A 22,217-nucleotide genomic window follows, 5' to 3' on the forward strand; every position below is an offset into this window, starting at 1 on the left:
CGGGGGCTCACATTTCGTGTCCATGAAGTCCGTTGCCACCAAGTGTACCTTCGAAACGATTGCAAATGTGGGAAAACGCCAAAAACAAGTTCATTATTATTTTAAGGGGCTTGAATTTTGAGCTATAAAAAGTCCACCCGAGATATCCCTACAGGGGTACGTGAGGTCAACTTGAAAATTTTAAACAGCAAAGAGGATCAAGTAACATACCATTGGAAAGGTATCGACAAGAGAAATATTTTGCCGAAAGATTCAATTCCTTACGTTGATCCCATCCTAAATAGCGGGGGTTCACATTTCGTGCCCATAAAGTCCGTTGCCACCTCGTGTATGTGGAAAACGACTGTGAATATGTAGTTACTAGCTATATGTTACCATTTTCATTTTATTGCGATGAATCTTAAAATTAGAAATGGTTTATACTCCGCTTTAAATAAAGGATTAACGTATAATACTAAACCAGTTCTTTTGAAGTTGAATCGGTTCTACGAAACCGCTTCTCGATATTTCTTACTATTCTGCTCTAATATCTGTTGACAGATAGATATAGACGCTATGTAAGTAAAAATGAAACCTTTCAGTTTTTACTTCCCACGCTTATGCCGGTTAGGCTAAAGAAGACGGTGATGATGACAAATGAATGAAATGGTGGAATGAATAAATTGGAAGGAAACGGGGGGAACCCCGAGAAAAACTACGAGCACGGTGTTTGTCCACCACAAAGTCCACATGGCGCGAGGTGGGATCGAAACAGGGCCCTCAAACACCGGAGGTGAACGCTCTAAAACTGAGCCACCGCGCCCCCAACGCTGTATAACACTTCAAGTACTTATTCATATATAGTTTGGAAGCCGAAAAATGCAGATGTGCGTTGTATTACCAACTTATGTAGGGCTTATACATTGTAAGTCATTTTATATCGCGAGAAGATGGATAACATTGTTGTTCGCACTGATTCTTCGTTTCTGGATCATAAGATACGTTTGGTCCATTGTAACAAGTGCCCTATCTCAATTTTTATTTAGAGCCCCTTCGTGGCTAAGCGTTTAGAGTACGCGTCTTTGACGTGGGAGGCCCGGGTTCGATTCCCGGCGGGAGCTCATGTGGTTCGGATTCCACGTTAAACAGTAGGTCCACGTCTCATATAGCATCGCTGCTGAGCGGGATGTGAAACTCAATCAAATTTTTATTTAACTTTGGTTTCATTTAATTCCATATGCATTTATTAAAACCTTTGTGAATATCATTTTGGACAAAGCGACTACCTGGAAATGATCTTCTTGTTGTTTTCCCACACACGGTCAGCTGGTAAACCAGAGAAATTCTAACGGAGATTTTAACACTAATTTCTTGAAAGCAGGATCTTTCAGAAATTGAGTTAAGGCTATGTGAAACACAATTCCTAAAAATCTGCGAAAGCATTGTTTCAGATATCCTATCCGTAAACGACCCTAAGTGTATGGTTATCGAGAATGCGTTTCCGATGCGTCACTCCCCGCAGCGAACGCGATCTAGGTGGCTAGTCGGTAATTTTACTTTCGCCAGAGTTACAAAGCATACTGTGAGCCAGTCAGAGTCTCCAGGCCTTATTGCAATACCCTTATTCTCATTCATGCGAATTACGAGAAATAACCCTATTGTGTTACATAGATTTTTCTGTGATTAGCTAATTTTTCGAAATTTTCTTTTATCTTTGTGATTTTTTTATTTTTATTATACACGCATTACTTTCTAACTCTTTCGGGATCCAGGCTTTTTGGGGTATTTTTTGGACTTTCAGTCAAGCAGCTACTGCATCGTCACTATTTATCATAGGATCATGGTTCATACCTCATTCTCTTCAGAATAGAGTTGGCTTTCAAATGGTACCACTTACATGCTCATACCATATACCAAGAGAGGGGAAAATGATGTCAAAGGAAAAATTTAGGAGCGAAATTTTTTTCACATTTTGGCCCCTCTGGAACGGCCCTGTGTGAACGTAGAGATCTAAAAAAAATCTCATAAATAGTACTTGGTATACTAAATGTGTGTGCCAAAGGAGGTGGGCTGATAAGGGCCGTTTTTCGCCCATCAGGCCCGAGATGTGAAATGCATGATTTCCAATAGTATACCTCATAAAAATAAGAAAACAAATATATTTTGATGGAAAGCGCTATAAGTGAGAGGTAAAAAAAAAAAAAAAAAAAAAAATAAACAAAGACGTAAGTCGTGTGTTAATGTGGAACGTAAACACTAATGTCATGAGTTGGCATCCGAGAAAGCAACAGTAAATAGAACACTAACGGCAAGAATAAGAAGAATGAAGTCTACTACGACTATAAGATCAATATATTACATCGGAAATAATCAAGCATAGATAATAATCAGATAGCTGAAGACACTTGTAGCTAGTTTGCAGATTAGGCATCGTGCTTGCTGTCGTCATCCGAATCGCCACTGGACCATCCTGCAGCGGCATCTTGTAGTGTATGAGTATATTCTAAACTCGGTTTCTTAACTGCGGTGGAATTGTGGCGCCAGTAATCCAGAAACCATAGTACGGAAGCAACATGCCCACAACATCCGACGACCCGTGCGCCTACTTTACATTGACAGTACCACTGAACTCGGAGAACAGAAGCATCGTCATGATGTATGTACAAAGAGTACATACCTTTGTCACTTAAGTGCTCGTGAGTGTAAGGATCGGAGACATCAGGTAACGATTGTTGGTCGTTGTTTTTCATCTTTCCCTCAGTATTGCAATATAACGTATTAATGACTTCCCATCGGTACTTCATTGACGCTTGGTATGTATGATTCTTCGATATATATATATATATATATATATATATATATATATATATATATATATATATATATATATATATATATATATATATATATATATATATTGCAGAATTTCATGCCATTCTGCGACTGGTTTTCCTGCTCGCACTTTTACTCATACCACTTTCAGAAATGACACTCCTTCTCAATACTCCATAACGTGCTGTCTCTATTTTTGCTGCCCTACACACATATCCGAGCAAACAATACATTTTCTTTATATATCTTATTGACATGCTGAGCATGTATTTTCAGTCACAATCGGTAACTTACATCAGAGCTGGAGTATCCAGTTGAACTCGTACATTACAGCGTATAAACGGTATTCATCGCTCTATACTCTCGCGCAATACATTTTGTTCTCTAATAGGTAGAAGGACACACTGAACCAAAATCAGTTAGTACTCATATCAAAGATTACACAGTGTTATATTATGACGAGTCAGATTTATTTTGGTTCATCGACTCCTTCTTCCTATAAGCCTCCATCAAAGACAGCAAACATTACCAAAATGTCACAAAACGCTGAAACGGACTCTTTTTGGGCACTCATTTCTATGACTTACTATTTTCTTTATCACGTATCTATTATTTTTACATATGCAACATATCTTCTAGTATACAAATACATTGCAAACTTGTCGGAATCGGACACTTCATTTTTCCGTTGTCTGATGGGCGAAAAATGGTCCTTATCCGCCCACCTCCTTTCAAGTTTCTGTCTTGAATACTAAGAGCGGGAGAAATTTTATCAAGAATTCCCACAATGCCCCAAATTACCGCAAAACACCATGATCTCAGGTAAAAATTTTCCTGAGAGATCTTTATTTACCCTAGGACTAAAATCCGCCAATCATTCTCTTCAGAATAAAACTGCCTTTCAGACGGTATGACTTACGTGTCTCCATCATGTATCTAAGGCGGGAAAATCCCGAACAAAGCGATTTTTTGGTCTAAATATCCCTTTTTTCAACTTTTAGCCCCTCAGGACCCCCCTGTTTACCTCAGAGATCTAAAAAAAAATCTGATAAATGCTACTAGGTAGGCTAAATGTGTATGGACAATTTCAATCTTCTAGGTGCAAAAGTAAGCCCGCCAAAAAATATATATATACCGACAATGTACCATATTCCCGTATACAGAGGGATATTTTGTAAAAATTCCCTGTGACATCCCTACTTATCCTAGGGTCATGTTTCACCCATCATACTCTTCAGAATAAAACTGCCTTTCAGACGGTATGACTCACGTGTTTCCATCATGTATCTAAGGCGGGAAAATCCCGAACAAAGGGATTTTTTGGGTAAAAATATCCCTTTTTTCAACTCTTTGCCCCTCTGGATCCCCCCCTGTTTTAACGCAGAAATCTGAGAAAAATCTGGTAAATACTACTCGGTGGATTGAATGTTTGTGCAAAATTTCAATCTTCTACTGCAAAAATAAGCCCACCAAAAAATAATTAACATAGACTTAATAAATAAAAAAAATATATTTTAGAATTCACTTCCTATGTCTCGACGTAGGAAGGTGTGAAACCATACGTAAGGTCTTCTATAATGCCTCTGGACTTTAAAAAAAAAAAAGGCGAAGAAGCTCAAATAGGAGAGTTATAACGCATTGTACCATGAAAAATCCGTATGGTACAAATTGTACCATAGGCTGCCCAAAGGGCTAATAGAGGAGGTCCAATACTGTGCACAATGCATCTACCGAGCAGCTGTTTCTTGCTAAAATCACCTTCCCTGGCAACACGTCCTTCCTTTGGAAATCTTTTATTGATTACAAAACAACTGGCGGTCTATTGTTGCGAAACGCACGAAACACGCTCGAGCCTACGTATTTTGGGCGTTTTTTTTATTTCTTTCGCTTTTGCAACCCATTGTGATTAGCCATCCCCATTTAAATACATAGCCAGCGTATTCCAAGCGTACACATGAGTCATAAAAACTCATTGCGAACGCTTCGAGTAGCTGTGCAGTAAACGATAAAAATTTAGCAAGTCTGTGTCACTATCCCGAAACAGGTAGCAGACAACCAGATTCTAGAATAAAGCATCAAGAAATTTTAGCGAAGTCTTGACAAATTCTTTAAAAGCACGTAGTCTAACACGAATCTTCGTACGAAGAAAAAAAGATCCGGGAAGTTAGGCTAGGTTGCCTATGCACTTGGAAAAGAACGTGTTGTAACAATTTCAGTGGCAAAACTTTGTATCACTTTCAGTAGCGCGATCTGTACAAAGACCAACTAAAAGAACTACTTGTGTAACTTTATAATCGTAACTTTTGGTCAAGCAATAACGAACCTAAAATGAAGTGCGTAAGACTTATACAGAAGAATTTTTATTACTTGGTGGGATGGATAAATCTGAAGGGATCAGAAGTAGATGGCGATCGGACTTTTGTTGTAAATATACCCAAGAATCACACACACACACACACACACACACAAACACACACACACACACACACACACACACACACACAAAAACACCAAGGAAGGAGGGAGGGGTTTTGTTGGGAATATAGCTAACTAGTGAACTGATGGAAAGTACTAACTGAAAACATAACATGTCAATAAATAAACAGAAAAGAAAATCTTGATGAAGTTTCGATTCGGGTGACAATGTTGTTTAGATACAGTGGCGTATTTAGGGGGGCTTCCTTGCTTAAGCTCCCCGAAATCTTACTATAGTAAAGTATATCAAATATCTTTCAGAATTTTCACATTTTCAGGCAAAGCCCCCCTTCCGAAAGTTAGCAAAGCCCCCGAAACAAAATCGTAAATACGTCACTGTTTAGATATATCTATTTTGAAAAAATATTTCGATAAGCTGTTTACCAACAGTGGCAAATAAATGGTCAGTATACAGAAATAATTGTATTTACTTATTACAAAGAATTGCGGCTATATTTATCTTAAGTAGTTATTTGTTATAACGATGGTTGCTGCAATAACAGAAATATTGATTAGGTTTTAATTCTACGTAATGCTCTCTTTCGCAATTGGACAGCGCTCGAACATTTTAGTCTGAATTATATCTACATTGAATTGCAAAAGTTACATTGATTTTCTGGGAACCTAAACCCTTATCGATTATTATAGAAATCACATAAAGTTTTGAATCAGTTTACAATTAGTTGTATTGTTCGGTATCTGTGCATTTATTATAATAGAATTGACTATTCAGAAAATCAACGGTTAGTTGTTATTTTTTTAAATGTTTATTTTGTTTATAATACGTGATATGTGTACAGTGTGTCCATAAAGTCTGGGTACATAGGGAATTCTAATAATTTGTTTCTGTTTTTCCAGATTGAATGATGGCTCTGTCTAAAGAAGAACGAATCGAGTTGGTACTCTTAAGTGGCCGAAAAGGATGGACGTATTGGAAAATTGTGGAGACCTTTGACACCCTCATCATCAACTTATTTGTTTTACTGCCGTCTGGAAATTAATTTCCAAGTTTAAAGAAACAGGCAGTGTGTTGGACAAACCCCGTTCCGGATGATCAAAGACTTCAGACAAAACGAAAGAGGCTGTCTTGGCTAAGGTTTATGTTAGCCCAAAGAAATCGCTTCGTCGGACATCCACGGAGTTGGGTGTTGCAAGGTCAACCATCCACAAAATCCTGGCAGAGGAGAAGTTTCATCCGTACAAGTTACAGATATTGCATCACTTAAATGAAGATAATCCCGATAGACGCATGCAGATGTGTGAGTGGTTTGCAGATAAATGTTATGAAAATATCAATTTTACTAAAGACTATGTGTTGTTCAGTGATGGAGCCACTGACGTCTCTGGCATGTAAAATTCGGCGGCGGGGGACATCAAAGACAATGATTTAAATGGTACTACGTAGCCCAACCTGTTCATTATCTTCGATTCAATTTATCACCTTTCTGCTTATCCTAACGGACACCCTAAAGTATATCAAGAACTCGATGATTATCGTTTTACAGCCTGAATATTATATTCCAAATAAATATAATAATAATTATTATTTATATGTTATTCTGTTGTTAGTAAATAAATTAAATTAGAATAAAATATTGAATATTTTTTACTTCAAAATATTGAAGGGACGCGCCCCTTGCCTCCCCCGCCAGAGACGCCCATGGATGAAGCTGTGTTTTATGTCAGTGGTGAAGTGAACAGACAAAATCTTCGATACTGGTCTCAAATCAATCAACCTGACAGAACGCATTACCAGTCAGTGTACTGAATTCGACGGCAATTCAGACCTATTCCATCAAGTTCACCTTAATCTTGCAAAGCGCATCAAATTATGCATTAAACAGCACGGAAATCATCAGGCTCACAACTAGAGGGGGCTTGCACCTCCTAAACGTTTCATAGCTCCTCCAGACCTTAGTACAAAATGCTATTATTAGACTAATACAAAAATCATAATTTAGATATTTGTAAGAGAAGTTTTAATGCCTTGCCCCCTATCTTATTGATGCCCCCCCCCAAATTTCTGCGTCTGGTTGCGGGCCTGGAAATCATGTTGAATATATTATTCATTAACATTAACATGACTAAAATGTGCTTTTCCCCCACGTACCCAGACTTTATGGACACCCTGTATAATTTTAATTTTCAAACAATATAGAAGTCATAACTGTGCGACTATTTGGTACAGAACAACGATCAAAGAGAAGTTGGCAGATCTGAGATCTCTAAAATTTCTCAAGGACAAAGTTATTTTAGGAGATACCCGACCTGATTGGGAAGAGTTTTATTTCTCTGTATAAGAATAGAAAAAAATGTATACTTGAAAAGTGCACGCGAAATGCGAGTTAATAGAGCAAACAGATGGATGCTACATTTTAATATAAAATTGCGTACTTGTAACATTACAAGTAACTAACATTATTTGTACAGTCCGCACCAAAAAAACCTGCAACATGAGCATGTAAGTTTATTGTGAAACTAAGCCTAACAGCGCAAGGAATCAACATAACACTAAGTGGCACGAATCACGCCAGGAAAAAAACATCGACACTTATTTTGGAGCAAAAGACTTCGTCGTTTCACAATAAACTTACAAGCTCATGTAGCAGTTTTTTTTTTCTGCGGACTGTATATTAGCTTTGAAAAGCACATAGTCACAATACAACTCTTTTAGTAACTCTGAAAAAATAAAATAAATTTAAAATTATGCTTTCCTTAAAAGTAAAATATACCATACCAAACAGCGTGATAAACATCTTGGCATTTGAAGGCGGCGCTCTAAGGTCCCTTTAAATGCTGCTAGCAAATGAGAGGCCAGCGGTATTGCCACGTTTAGTTTATACACATCCACGTCTATCCCCTGCCACCTGATCGCACTGTAGTTCGTCTGCTTAGCTATAGCCACACCCGTTTAACACTCGGCAACGTCGCGTCAGAGTTTGTGTTTTATTCGTTTAGCTGAAATGCCAAGATGTTTGTCACAGCCCTTAAAAGGTACACATTAATTGCTTTCAAGAAAATTACCTTTTAAAAACTAAATTCTGTTTAGTGGGAGCACGGTGGCTCAGTTGTTGAGCGCTTACTTCTGGTGAGTGCGGTCCGTAGTTCGATTTCGATTTCGGGCCAAGTAAGTTTGGGTTTGGACAACATCGTGTCCGTGGGTTTTACTCAAGGTACTTTCGTTTCCTCTCACTTTTTCATTCCACCAATTCTTCCATTATCATTCACTAGTCTTAATCATTGTCTCCCTTAGCCTAATGGGCAAAATTATGGCATATTAAGCTGCAAGATTTAATTTCATTTCATAATGGGGGAGTGTTCTTATATAAGCCTATAATTAAGGTATAATATATTAGTTGTAAGCGCTCGTCGTTGCTGGATTGTAATTCGAAATCTGGATAAAAAATAGAGAAAGAAGAATGTCTTTGAAGGAATGGCCCTACAACCATTCCATTGTCTGGGTATTTTGTCTCTCCTGTTATACAAACCCGCATAACAAACATGTATTATTGGTTGCATACACGCAATGTATTCTTACAAACAATTCAGAAACGTGGGTACATTTTAACTCCCACAATGCAACCTCGTGCCAAGAATCAACAATCGTTCTCGTACGCTATCATACCATACAAGTACGGGTTTAAATGTCATCGAAATTGTCACTAATCAGCTTTACGACACCGAAAACTATGGATTGGACTCTAGTCTTGGTCATTTTTAACATCAAATCCCTTCATGTTACCAGCTCAAGGAATGTCTTATTTTCTCCACGAGGGTACAGCCAGCAGTTTTATCTAGGAGGGAACCGTTGTTTTTGAGGGGAGGGGTCAGCTACAATGTACTAAAAAAACACACAAAAATACTGAAAATTGTAGTAGATGTAGTAACAAGCTGTGCATTTGCTCATTCCTTACACGTAAGAGATATCATACGTTTTTCGATCGTTAAAGGTCGGCAAATAATTTACCGTAAATTATTAATTACACGTAAATTTTGTTATTTTTAAATGACCGACTTGAGGTAAACTTACGATAATGTTTTATAAGTTGGTCATTTGGGGGAGCCAGGAAATCATTTGGAGTGGACTGACACCGATGGGCCCCCCGTGGCAACACCTCTGCTTTCTCCATTAAACTTGGACTCCTAATGTCTGTAACTGCGCTAAATTTGATTATTGTATGTCGTCATGTAATGAATTAAATTAAAATCGCAAGTTTTAATCTCACGGTTGAACTATTACCGAAGAGGTGGAATATAGGTATTTATTTACCTTCGAAAAAGACATGAAAATTTAAATGTACCGTTGATAACAAATTATATTTTTCGAACTTCTAAAATCACTTAATATTCATAAAATATAAACGAGTTATATTATATTATTTATGATTATAAAAGTTAATTTTCCTTTATATTTAGTCTAAGTTTAAACTCCAACTATTTTCAACTAAGTTTCGACCAGTTTCAACTCGAAAAACTCTTTTCTTCAGATGCCATAGCCACTGGGATTGTGAAGGAAATCATTAAATTGCAATGTAATTTTGTGCGTATTTGACAAGCGAAAGTGGATTACATTATACAGCTAAGGCGCAGGGCCCGATTCGAAGCAATCGGTCTAATCAGCTTAAGTCCAGCCCTGCTCAAAAATATCCGAGTATTAACCCTCGGATACTCATGATTTTTTCTTTTAACTCCGGATTCCCAACAAGGGTACAGGTGTATCCCAATTTTTTTTTTTCAATTTGAAACATCCTTATTTGTGACATCGATAATATTGGTATCCTGCGTTGTGCTTTGTTAGGTAATGTTGGTTTTGTTAGAGTAGGTTAGTTTAGGGTTACTTTAGGTAGGTTAGGTTAGCGAAACGCAATTTTGTTTGTACGCTATAGAACTGTATTCATTTCGTAATATTTTGTTGCAGGAAAGGTTGCAGCAATATTGCAATATGAATTAAATATTGCAATAATATATTGCAATAGGCTCTAATAATATCTATTTTTTTATTTTGCTCTTTACAATAATAAAATACAACAATAAAATATTTGAGACAGATATGGTAACATAGATACCCAAGGAGGGTACAAATGTACACTCATGTCCAAAATGATTGTCGCATATCTATAACTGTCTTCTTGTAAGAATATAATTTGATAATGAGTTTGCAGGGTACTTTTAATACTGATACTATGTGTATAATCGGGAAATGTATATTTGTGGTAAATTTTCATTGGAAAAGAATTATAAACACGAAAATTAGAATGATTGAAACTAAATGTTGCTAAATAGATAAGAAAATTTTATTTCCGTTTCATTGCTCTTATTTACTGCTCTTTTGACATGAAATTTTCCATATACATCTCTTTGCTGATTATACACATGCTAACCTTATAAGAAATACCGGGCGAATTCATTATCAAATTATATTCCTACAACAACATATTTATAGACATGCGACAATAATTTTGGACATGAGTGTACATCCCAGTGTAATTTTAGCTACATACGTAAGCAAGTCACCTTACAACATAATTGTTATTGAGAAAATAAGTTTCCTTACAATTCGATCCACAATGTAAAGAAAGCTACTCAACTTTGGGTGTCTGTAACATAAAATATACAGTGAACCATATGCATGGGGTACATTTGTATCCCGCTGGGGTATCTGAAGATTAAACCAGGACGCTAATTTTAAGATTTTTGTTTCTATCACCTTCAAATTTTAATAGATTCTTTATGTCTCACGTGGAAAGAATGGGAAGATGTCGCAATGTTACCAGACTTCCTGGTACAATAATCTAACTCTTGAGATACCTGACTGAGATTTGCAATCAGAGCACGTTATCGTGGTACGCACAAATGCTATCAAAAGTAGAAACGTCTTAAGCCAATACTGATAAGATTGAGCAATAACTCTTTAATAATGTCCGTTTTATAATAAATAACTTATATCTGGTCATTTTTATTCTGAAGTAAGACACTGTGTAAGGATTAGTCAAGGTAAGTTAAAGGCGATTCATTAATTTGTGTACCGGGGTTTTTAATTTACGTGTTTCTAACGTTAATTTAATCTTGGTGCTTACGGTTAAACACGTAACATGTTTTATCTAAGGTTACACCATAATATTGTCTAAAAAAGAAATTTAGTAACGTTTATCAATTTTGTCTATTTGAATGTTCCAACGATACAATCTAATTCACTTGCCTAAAATAGTTATAGAGAAAGCTATTTAGCAGTAACGCAAGGATAGGACGGCCAGTACCCTTCTTCAGTGATAAAAGAGGAAATATACGTAGAAAACTGCACATTAGAGAGATTGGTGAGGCTCAGGGGCGGCGATTAGGGGGGGGCAAGAGGGGGTAGTTGCCCCCACTTTTTTGAAGTGACCCCTTAATGTATATAGTTTCATTTGGAAATGTAAAATTTTTGTATGTATTACTGCTTCATAGAAAAAATGTTGCCATATAATATTTGCCGTTGCGTGTGTACGTATTGGTTATTCGTCTTCCCGTAGAGTTAAGAAAAGCTACAGGAATTGCGTTTTAATTGCAATTCAAAGCAATTAATATCGCAATTTCGTGTTTCTTTATATGTTGTAGTATATGCTTGTAGTATTTACTGTCTTTCATTGTCCAAGAATAATAGCATACATATAATGGCATGTATGGAATTAAAAATATAAGTTGTTCATTAATCCCCAGTTTCAATATAACTTCTGCAAAACAAGCCTCATTATTCATTACTATGATTAATATTATCCTTTTTATTTATTTGTTTTGCAAATTTGTTATTAAATAATCTTATCACACAATTTTCCAAACAGAATTTTAAGATGTTCATGAGCAAGGAATCAAATCTCTTCTTACACTTTCGTTCTTTAATAGTACAAAGGGATAGTACCTACTTAAGTTGCTCTTGGCAATTTACTTAATAAAATATGAAATATAATATACGCTATTTTAACTGAAAAAGATAGTATTATTAATTATACAAGCTTCCGTCAATATGTTAGAAACAATCAGGAAAACTAACATCGATATACAAACATTCAAATCATGTCTTGAACCCTACTTTTCACGTCTGATGAGGTGAATGGGTAAGATTAGGAATATCTGGCTTTTCAAGAAATTGTATTTCCCTCCAAGAAAAGGTTGGATACAAGAATAGTGGTCTTTTCTTAGTCAGATGAGTTGATAAAACAAAGAATTAAAAGTTGAAGAACGTCGTGGGATGTAAAAGAGTGGAAGGGTTATACGTTCATTCTTCAAAAGAAATAGAAAAAGCCGGAAAGAAACTTTAAACTAAAATGCGAGGGACGTGTGATAACTGTGGGACGTTAAACTAAATCGAACCAAACTACTTGCTCCATTAAACCTCTTCATTCATTTCTCATCATCACCGTCTCCTTTAGCCTAGGCCAGCGTTTCCCAACCGGTGTGCCGCGGCACCCTGCTGTGCCGCGAATGGACCGCTGGTGTGCCGCGAGGAAATTGAAACAAAATTATTAATTCTATAGCAACCAAATTGCAAGACATAGGAAAAAATATATATTTTTGTATTTCACATTACTGTGAGCCCTGCAGCCACCTCCCAAGATCTCATTCCAAAATTACTGTAATTGTAATATATTATTCTACATCTATTACTGTGTAGCAGACAGTATTTTGGCTCGTACACATTTCCACGGTTAGCTACTATGTTACGCTTCAATTGAGAGTCATAGACACCGAGAAATGGAAGCACTTGTACGGTACGCGTCAAGTGAACGTCCGTAGAACATTCATTAGCACGTGAATGACAGAACAACACTTTGTTCAACAGGTGTGTTTTGACTTCGACGTATCGCAAGCTGTGTGATTGCAATAATATGCACCGGTTTTGGTTGAAACAGCAAAGTTAAAAGTACAAGACATTTGTTTGTTCGTTCGTTACTTAGCGATCTTCTTTCTTAGTGAAAGGTTGGATACAGTTTTCGAAAAAGAAAGCGTATTTTTAAAAATCTGAATCCTATATTTCATTGCAATTGTTTTCTATTTTAAAATTATAATAAAAAATAAGCATAATGAATTAGTGTAGGGGAAAACCAGTGATCGAGCTTTCATCTCTGTTAGAAGGAGATCAGTAATCACAGAAAAAAATACCATGGTATTTTATATTTGCAAATAATAATAATAATAATAATAATAATAATAATAATAATAATAATAATAATAATAATAATAATAATAATAATAATAATAATATCTATGAGTGTGCCGCGAGAATTCAAGTTACACAAGTAGTGTGCCGCAAGTTGAAAAAGGTTGGGAAACGCTGGCCTAGGCGGCATAAGCGTAGGACGTAAAACTTAAAGATTTCATTTCATTTCAAATAGACGAAGAAAATTTATCTTGCCCGATATACTGTGACAAAAAAGTTTTGAAGGGAATGCGAAATTCACCTGCACTGGCAACGATTCTTGCGTGGCGCTACCAGAATTGTGAAATATATAAAAATGTATTTTTCCTCTTTTATAGGTACTACAGAAGTACAAGTAAATAATGGCTTCAGATCATGTGTTTACTTCAATACATTCCATTAACATAGAAGATTCCATTCCAAAGATACCTGTAGCCGAATATATTTTACAAAATCTTAGGAAACACGTGGAAAGGACAGGAAACCAGACATGGGTGGTAAGTTGTTTTGTATATCTGGGTACGAAGATTCCAGGTTGAAAACTAAAAATTTCAGGCTTTGTACACTCAAAGAAATAAATATTTTACCTTTAGCTTAAGCATATCTGCTCAGAATAGTAAATCTCTTACCAATACGCTTGACTGTTGACTTTTTCTCCCCTCCCTCTAGTTTACAGCACACAAATCATGCAAAAGCTTCGAAGACAAACAGAAGAGAACAGTGTTTTAAGGCACAAGTATTTTTAAACAGAAACAAGCAACAAACAAGGGGGCACGGTGACTCAGTGGTACAGCGTTCACCTCTGGTGCTTGGGGTCCCTCGTTCGATCCCAGCTCGCGCCGTGTGGACTTTGTGGTGGACAAACACCGTGCTCATGAGTTTTCCCGGGATTTTCCCATTTCCTCCTACTTTCTTCATTCCACCGTTTCATTCATTTCTCATCATGACCGTCTCCTTTAGCCTAACTGGCATAACCGTGGAACGTAAAACTGAAAGATTTCATTTCATTTTACTCCCAACAATCAGTGTGGCCAACTTAATATAAAATTGTGTTTTCTTTTCAAATGGCACTACGTCTGATTATTACATATTTCAAATCTACATTTCAAACGAAAACTTAAAATACCGCATTTATAATTCAGTGTTGCCAACTAAAGCTTTTGTAATAACTAAAGCAAAGCTTTTGTAATAGATTTTGGGATAGTTTTGGTGTTTAGCATCACAAAGATCCAAAGTTTGGAAGCCTCTGCCTCATACAACACAACGGAAATGGACAGGATAATATACATAGAAAGTACCTTAGTGTTGGATACCATGGTCATGGTATGACTTGTTTCGAACGAATAGGAACGAAGTTACAACGGCTTAAATAATTGAATATTTTCGAAAGGTTTTATTTCGAAAACATGCTTAGGTAAGTATTATATCTAGTTACTTGTCTAATTTGCAATGGACGTTTAAATTATATTGCCGTTTACAGCGCTTCGATATCTCAAACCGTTCCGGAGATATGAAAAACATTGCTGAAGTTAGCAACACTGCTTAAGCATGTTAAAAAATTCTGTCTGGGAACATTTCATAAATTGCTACTCGAGGCTGAAGCGCGAAGTTAAAAAAGCTTTTGTAATTATTTCTTTTTTTAATTATTTGTAAGGAAACTACTACAAACACCTTTTTTTCTTGCCGTAGGGACATGGGATATACATATATAAATCTTAAATTTATTGAGTAACAACTCTAATCTTGCGTATCAGTTGGTATTTTATTTATGATATTACTTGAAAGATTTCATACATTCGTAATGTCAATGACAATTTGGACCCCATCCTTTATGTGTTCATGCTTCTACATTCGATTCCCTGTGCAGAGGTCTTTAGTAGGTTTGTTGATCTGAAGTTTTGGGTTCTTTCTTTCGAAACATGAAGTGCATCTGTCTCTGAATATTCTTGGATGCTAGATACTTCAGAGGGAGTTTGCAATGGGCTTACTGAAGTTCAACACCGTAATGATCCGCTGTGATAGCTTTGCCTTGCTGGAGAAAAACATTATGGGTCAACCCCACTGTAACGATCCACAGAGATGATTTCACCTCGACGGAGAAAGACATGATGGATCAACCCCACTGTAACGATCCACAGAGATGGTTTCACCTCGACGGAGAAAGAGATGATGGCTCAACTCCACTGTAACGATCCACAGAAATGGTTTCACCTCGACAGAGGAAGACATGAGGGATCGACCCCACTGTAACGATCCACAGAGATGCTTTCACCTCGACGGAGAAAGACATGAAGGATCAACCTCACTGTAACGATCCACAGAGATGGTTTCACCTCGACGGAGAAAGAGATGATGGGCCAACCCCACTGTAACGATCCACAGAGATGGTTTCACCTCGACGGAGAAAGAGATGATGGCTCAACTCCACTGTAACGATCCACAGAAATGGTTTCACCTCGACAGAGGAAGACATGAGGGATCGACCCCACTGTAACGATCCACAGAGATGCTTTCACCTCGACGGAGAAAGACATGAAGGATCAACCTCACTGTAACGATCCACAGAGATGGTTTCACCTCGACGGAGAAAGAGATGATGGGCCAACCCCACTGTAACGATCCACAGAGATGGTTTCACCTCGACGGAGAAAGAGATGATGGCTCAACTCCACTGTAACGATCCACAGAAATGGTTTCACCTCGACAGAGGAAGACATGAGGGATCAACCCCACTGTAACGTTCCACAGAGATGGTTTCACCTCGACGGAGAAAGACATGAAGGTCAACCTCACTGTAACGATTCACAGAGATGGTTTCACCTCGACGGAGAAAGAAATGATGGGTCAACCCCACTGTAACGATCCACAGAGATGGTTTCACCTCGACGGAGAAAGACATGATGGATCAACCCCACTGTATCGATCCACAGAGATGGTTTCACCTCGACAGAGAAAGATATGATGGATCAACCCCACTGTAACGATCCACAGAGAGGATTTCCCCTCGACAGAGAAAGACATGATGGATTAACCCCACTGTAACGATCCACAGAGATGGTTTCATCTTGACGGAGAAGGGCATGATGGATCAACTCTACAAATGTTTAACATACCAGAAGCAACATTTAGTGGTTATGGAACCCTTTTGGGCTTTGATTAAGATCCAATCAAAGTCCTGGCCATTTATGGTTATCATACGACATCCAATTTCCATCAAAATAATAATCCGTTGCAGAAGAAGCTTTCCTGGTAATTCCTTATATATCCCATACACTATCAGTTTTAACTGATCAGTCCAACTGAGCTAGAAATTGACTTAACCTATCGTACGATCAACTGAACTGATAGTGTGTGGAGTACCGTGATTTAATCGAGTTCAGTCCTTCAGTTCCTTCAGTTTCATCAGATGTTCTGTGGAGTACACTTCTTTTTTTCTACAAGCATTGCCGTCTTGTGTACGTCTTCGCAGCAGATAGACACCATTATGAGAGCAACAGAAGAAAAGCAGCTATTTGTTGTTTCATTGCAGTTTCATTTCTAGCTCAAAAAGCCTTGAAAAAAAGAAGGAAAAAGCGGGAATTGTATAATAAGGAATGATATTATCATAGAAACATATTATCATCAACAGATTTCCATTGGCCGAAAGAATGCCTCCCCTCTTTTGCCTAGCTTTTACAAGTTTCCATGATAACAGGCCCTGTACTGAGACAACTGTGTGTTTCCTTCAGTTAATAACACAGTTATCGTGGCAAAAGGCGGTTCGTTTGTTCAGTCCAAAATAACCGTTCTTCAGTCCAAATAACCGCATGAAGAACTGACTGAATTGAACGTATTCATTTAGTTCGCACAGTTTTTCCTTCAGTCTGAGTCACGATTAGGTTTTCCTTCAGTTAAACCGATAGTGTATGGGCTCCTTTACACTCAGAGAACTAAATACCCTCCGATGGAGGTTCTTGTTGAGATGTATCAATTCATGTAGCACCCACGAGTCCTAACTTTTTCATCTTGCTGATTTCACGAAATCGCCTAATGACAGTATTGTGATGTATGCCTAACTCATCTGAAATGCCACGAACACTTCTCCAAGGAGGCGCTTCGACTGTGCTGACCGTAGCTCATCTAAACATGATGTTGGCAGGGGCGTCATTTAGGGAGGCAGGCAGGAAAAAACACGAAATTGTATTTATACCAAGGGGTCTTGCCCCCCCCCCCAAGCAAAATCTTCAATGACATTCCTGGATGTTGGTCAGTGACCACTGGACCCACTTTATACTAATGTGTCATCGGAACGAAATTTGAGAAATCAATGGGGAATGGTACGTTCATTCGGCCTTTGTAACCTAGATACACTGTTAATGTTATTTTGTGGCTTGTTGTACAGAATGTCCCAGTGTACGAAAGAAAAGCCACTCGAAATTGTGTATATTATCAATGCTGAACTTACATATCATCCTATTTAACAACGCATTACCTTCTATCTGGGTACCCTCAGATTGTTTACTGGACGTGTATGGAGTTTGTGACGTTAGACGCGTGACTTTGGTAAAAACTCCTTAGTGATGTAAGATTCCCACCGAACGTCAAAGGGAACATTCCATTCAAACTCACCTAATTTATCTGTGCTTCAGACCGACGCCGGTTAGTTTTAATTGGGAAATTTGATGAAGGTATCTCAGGCTTCCCTTCAATTTTAATCCCTGCCATTATCAAGAAAGAAATGTATAATGGGTGTTTTACAGTTCTTCGTGTACTCCTAAAACAAAAGCTAAGAAGTATACGATAAGAAAGGAAAGTGGACAGGGTTTCATTTTATGCATCAAAGGTGAGATGAAGTAAAATTTAAATTGACAGAAGAAAATTTCACGCATACACAGTAGCGGATCGAAAAGGTTAAAACTAAGGGGGGGGGGAGGTAACCAGAACCCAGTCTATGATAGTTATATAATGAGTTTACTATAAACCTTCAAAAATTTATAAATAATAGCTTGAATTACTTTTGTCACTCAAAATACTGGGGAAGGGCTAGATTCCTGAGTTTTTATGCCAGCTGCCAGGTGGGTATTTTTATCGCAAATTTTTTTTATCATATTATGTTCAAATTCTCATTGCTTATCATTAATTAATCTAAAACACACCTGTTGCAGTAATTTTACAACAACAGTGTTGGTAGGGGCCGCGTTTCTGTTAAAAAAAACAGACTTGCAATAAATATCCTTTTTACATGGCAACACTGTATGAACTTTGTCACATTTTTGCACCAATGGATAAATGTTGATGCATATTGCACATATACAAAGGCAGTGGCGTATTTAGGAGGGGCTTCCGGGCTTAAGCCCCTCCCCCCGAAATCTTACTTACTATAATAAAGTATATGAAATATCTTGCAGAATTTTCACATTTTCAGGCAAAGCCCCCCCTCCCCGACCGAAACAAAAACGTAAATACGCCACTGTACACAGGGATTTCTCCCCCAGGAAATCATTTTTCTGTAACTGAATATTGATTTTCTTCAGTTTGTACATGTTTCTCATTTTACACTTTCGGTACTTTCTTTCGTCACTACACAAAAACGTTACAAATTCCAACATTGGCCACGATCTCAAAACTATCTACATATAACACGCTTATATTTGCTTCAAGTCTCATGCCTTTATTGTTCTTGGTTCAAAAGATATGCGTAATCAAACTTTGAGTTATGCAACTTTACGTACACACTATATATAAATTAGAAAATGATGTTTAATTATCATTTCTCGAAACACGTGACACTTGTTAATACTGATTATTTTTTCATTTGTTACTTACCAGGAAAGTATCCATTCATCTTAATCTCATTACAGACGCGACGATTAAAAATAAATTTCATAATAATTGCATAAATACGAGCAAGGTACTTAAACGTTGATCTTTGAAGCTAGTAAGTCCGCCTTAAATGGAAGTAAACAATGAGATTGTAGAATTACTTATATTGCAACACAAAACATAATACTTGAGTATTTTATTTGGATTTCATAAAGATTGCAAAGTTTATCGGTGTTAATTTTTGTAAACTGCATACCGGTAAATAAAAGAATATCTTTGCTAATATAAATGTACTAAGGGTAAGAAGAAATGTATAAAAACCGTACGTAAAGTTGTCTAGAAAGAATTGAACCTTTGAAGATCAAAATTAAGAATACATTTATTATAAATAAGGAAAATAACGTTATAAAACTCTGTGCACCATTTTGTTCGACGACCATCTGTAATTTTTCCGGCAACACCATAATATTGTCTTATTAGAACTTCTGTAGAACTCGTGCTCCTTCGTGGCTAAGCGGTTAGCGTACGCGCCTTTGGCGTGGGAGACCCCCGGCGATTCGATTGGGTTCGATTCCCGGCGGGAGTTCATGTGGTCCGAATTCCACGTTAATCAGTAGGTCCCGTCTCATATAGCCTTGCTGCTGAAAATAAACTCAAGGGATGTTAAACTGAAAATAAACTCAACTCAACTTCGGTGATTTCTGAATTTTAAAAAAATACGTAATTTTCACACACCTTTTTCGAAACTAACTTAACACCACTCAGGCAGTTCAACAGAGACAAATAAAATATAGTTTCACGGTACCACATTCGGGCTATATGGTGGATGCATTAAAATCCTCCAGCTCAATTCTTTCAATTTCTGATATGTTATTAAATATGTAATGTATGTGATCTGGCGTTGCCAGAATGGTATAAGACACTCTTTCTGCTGAACAGTTCCGGCCATTTCTTTTGAATTGGTAGGTGCACTTGCACTAATTGTCGATAATTCATATCCGAGTCTATCGTTCTGCGCGACAACAAAAGCTCATGATGCACGATGTCTTTCCAATTCCATCAAATGCACATGGGAGTCAGTGTGGGCCGTGGAGTATCTCCTTACTCGACCACAATATTTTTCGCACCTTGTAGTCCAGCGTAATCGACTATCATCACTCATGAACAACCACTTTAGAAATGACTCGAGTTCGCTGTGTTTGAATAGAGAAAATCAGATAGAAGTTTAACCGAGTAAATGTTTTTGAGTCAGATCATATGTCGTAGTTCTTTTTATAGCTAGATTTCCTTGACGATGCCATGACTACTTCATGCCGATCTTTTCAAATTCAACTCTTAAAAAGCTGTAAGTTTGTCTGAAGCGAAAACATTTGCATTTTTACTTTGTTGACTACAATTTGCCTTATTTTAGTATTTCTGATACACTAAAAACTAATTATATATACACTGTATGATCAAAAGTATCCGGACCCCCCGAAAAACACTTTTTCATATTAAGTACATTGTGTTGCCACCTACTACCAGGTATTCATTATCAGCGACCTCAGTAGTCATTAGACATCGTGAGAAAACAGAATGAAGCGCTCCGCGGAACTCACTGACTTTGAACGTGGTCAGGTGATTGGGTTTCACTTGTGTGAGAAGTCTGTACGCGAGATTTCCACTCCTAAACATCCCTAGGTCCACTGTGTCTGATGTGTTAGTGAAGTGGAAGTGTGAAGGGACACGTACAGCTCAAAAGCGTACAGGCCGACCTCGTCTGTTGACTGACAGAGACCGCCGACAGTTGAAGAGAGACGTAGAGTGTAATAGGCAGACATCTATCCAGACCATCACACAGGAATTACAAACTACATCAGGATCCACTCCAAGTACTATGACAGTTAGGCGTGAAGTGAGAAAACTTGGATTTCATGGTCGAGCGGCTGCTCATAAGCCATACATCACGCAGGTAAGTGCCAAACGGCGCCTCACTTCGTGTAAGGAGCGTAAATATTGGACGATTAAACAGTGGAAAATCGTTGTGTGGAGTGACGAATCACGGTACACAATGTGGCGATCCGATGGCAGGGTGTGGGTATGGCGAATACCTGGTGAACGTCATCTGTCAGCGTGTGTAGTGCCAAAAGTAAAATTCGGTGGTGGTGGTGTTATAGTGTGGTCGTGTTTTTCTTGGAGGTGCTTGCACCCCTTGTTGTTTTACATGGCACTCTCACAGCGCAGGCCTACATTGATGTTTTAAGCACCTTCTTGCTTCCCACTGTTGAAGAGCAATTCGGGGATGGCGGTTGCATCTTTCAACACGATCGAGCACCTGTTCATACTGCACGACCTGTGGTGGAGTGGTTACACGATCATAATATGCCTGTAATGGACTGGCCTGCACAGAGTCCTGATGTTTTAAGCACCTTCTTGCTTCCCACTGTTGAAGAGCAATTCGGGGATGGCGGTTGCATCTTTCAACACGATCGAGCACCTGTTCATACTGCACGACCTGTGATGGAGTGGTTACACGATCATAATATGCCTGTAATGGACTGGCCTGCACAGAGTCCTGAATTGAATCCTATAGAAAAAATTGGGATGTTTTGGAACGCCGACTTCGTGCCAGGCCTCATCGACCTACATCAATACCTCTCCTCATTTCAGCACTCCGTGAAGAATGGGCTGCCATTCCCCAAGAAACCTTCCAGCACCTGATTGAAAGTATGCCTACGAGAGTGGAAGCTGTCATCAAGGCTAAGGGTGAGCCAACACCATATTTAATTCCAGCAGTACCGATGGAGGGCGACACGAACTTGTAAGTCATTTTCAGCCAGGTGTCCGAATACTTTTGATCACATAATGTATATACACACAAAGGAAAGCTCGTATTGTGCACCTGAGTACATATTTTAATGCATCAGGAAATTCGTTTGTTCTTTCTTGCTCAAATATTTGCAACACTTGAGTTCAT

At 37.9% G+C, this 22,217-nt stretch overlaps 1 protein-coding gene across 2 annotated transcripts in view; it reads left to right on the forward strand.

Annotated features, from left to right (window-relative positions):
- Positions 1-11,185: 11,185 nt before the first annotated feature.
- The window catches only part of LOC145675987 (uncharacterized), a 53,341-nt gene continuing 42,309 nt past the window's right edge, over positions 11,186-22,217 (forward strand). For both annotated transcript variants that reach the window (XM_081746819.1, XM_081746818.1), the window contains exons 1-2: positions 11,186-11,280; positions 13,798-13,956. In XM_081746819.1, coding sequence (XP_081602945.1) covers positions 13,822-13,956 — 135 coding nt within the window. In that variant the 5' untranslated portion in view covers positions 11,186-11,280; positions 13,798-13,821. The remainder of the gene's footprint in view (positions 11,281-13,797; positions 13,957-22,217) is intronic.

This window comes from Thermobia domestica, chromosome 18 (genome assembly GCF_964235325.1).
Source record: "Thermobia domestica chromosome 18, izTheDome1.hap1.1, whole genome shotgun sequence".
NCBI lineage: Eukaryota > Metazoa > Arthropoda > Insecta > Zygentoma > Lepismatidae > Thermobia > Thermobia domestica.